The 1694-nt window shown below is 37.1% G+C and overlaps 1 protein-coding gene across 1 annotated transcript; it reads right to left on the bottom strand.

Annotated features, from left to right (window-relative positions):
- Window positions 1-7: 7 nt before the first annotated feature.
- LOC105558347 (probable glutamate--tRNA ligase, mitochondrial) lies at window positions 8-1688 on the bottom strand (the record flags this gene model as incomplete). Its single annotated transcript, XM_012005972.1, has 5 exons — window positions 8-136; window positions 568-787; window positions 879-1093; window positions 1167-1362; window positions 1489-1688. Coding segments are annotated over 5 exons (960 nt in total), but the record flags the coding sequence as incomplete, so codon positions are not given.
- Between the last annotated feature and the right edge of the window lie 6 nt (window positions 1689-1694).

Here is a 1694-nt window from a genome sequence, read left to right as displayed (position 1 = left end):
TTTTTTTAATTCTCTCAATAAAAAATTTATAGTTGTTTTCATTTTGTAGTAAATTTGCCATTTCCAATTTATTCAAGTCCAATACTTTCTCAGGCATAAGTTTGCCAGAACTCGATTTTATTTTATTAATATCAAACTGGAATGGAAAATAGAATATATGTAAATATACGTAATATGCATATACATATGTAAAAGTTTTACAGATGTACAGTTGTGTCTCGAATTACATCGAGTATCCGTTTCATGTGGAGGTTTTCTTTTACGCGATTGAGAATTGTGTAAATCAAAATCTGCCAGTAGAAAAAAAATACACAAGAGAAAAGTCCGTATGTTATAAAAGTACTTATTTAACATAATTGCAGAAAAAAAGTAATATTAATGAAAGTAGAGAAAATTAAATTTAAATTTTATGCGATGTCACGTCAGCTTTTTCTTTTCAATTGATTTCAATTGCAAAGTTACTATCACGTAGAAATATTTGAAATCTGTCAGCATATCTCTGTTAAAGATATATTCTCGGACCGCGTGAAGAAAACTCGACGTACAAAAGTACCAGGTCGTAATTACCTGTTTAATTAATGCTTGATAACTGTAAAGATGTTGGTTTTCTCGTTCTTTGTGGAAACCACCATCAGCCCCTATCACGTAATTCAATAACGCTAGTGGAAAAATACCCTGTTTCCTAAATGACTCGATTTTGATGTCACCCTGTCTCTTGGACAACTTGGATCCGCGTTTAATATTAAAAGGTAAGTGTCCATATATGGGAGAATTCCGGCCAAGCGCTCTGCACGATAGACAAGATTTCTAGTCTAATTTTGTAAGAATTTAATTGCCCTCTCTCTCTCTCTCTCTCTCTCTCAAGTAAAATAGCTTACTTGTAAAGCATAATATGCTTAGGTGTAGAAACTTGCCATTCAACGCCCCGTAAGATATGAGATATTTCCATAAAATGGTCATCGACTACATCTGCAAAATGGTAAGTGGGATAGCCATCTGATTTTATGATAACTGGATCTCCCTCGGACTTGGTAAGATCATGCACCACGTCGCCGTAAACTATGTCGTGAAAGGCCGCCGGTGTGGACGCCAACTGATTGCGAGATATGCAACAATTATATTGCGAGATATGCAACATTTATAAGTTTAGAAGAGACCTTAAATACCTTAAATCTAATACAATAAGTGATATTTTTCCAGAGCATTTCCTTTACTTGATCCTTGGTAAAATGTCGACACCTATTGTCATATTTAGGTACTTGTCCACACTTTATAGCCTCTCTCCTCAACAATTCCAGTCTTTTCTCCGTACAAAAGCAGTAATAAGCGGATTGATTGTCCAAGAGTTTAAGCGCCTGCTCTCTAGAAATAACGAGTAAGGCAACTTGGCATTGAAATTATTATAGCAGGAGCTGCCTTGCGACGATACACACTCTCTTATCGTCCTATGTACATAAGATTGGAATGATTACGAGATGGCAAGTTTACTTGTACAATTCGAGCCTTGACAACTGCACGTAAGAGCCAACGGGGCCACCTCTGGTAGGATCTTCGTCGGGTATAATCCCTGCCCATAGCAAATCATCCTGGAGTCTCTCTATTGCCCCGGGAACCGTTCTTGTCCGATCGGTGTCCTCGATCCTCAAAATAAACGTGCCGTTGTTGCTACGTGCGAACAAATAGTTGTACAGCAT

This window comes from Vollenhovia emeryi, unplaced genomic scaffold, assembly GCF_000949405.1.
Source record: "Vollenhovia emeryi isolate VEMERY1.0 unplaced genomic scaffold, V.emery_V1.0 DF947355.1, whole genome shotgun sequence".
Lineage (NCBI taxonomy): Eukaryota > Metazoa > Arthropoda > Insecta > Hymenoptera > Formicidae > Vollenhovia > Vollenhovia emeryi.
Note: the sequence above shows the minus strand (reverse complement) of the source record. Positions and strands in the feature narration are given on the sequence as shown.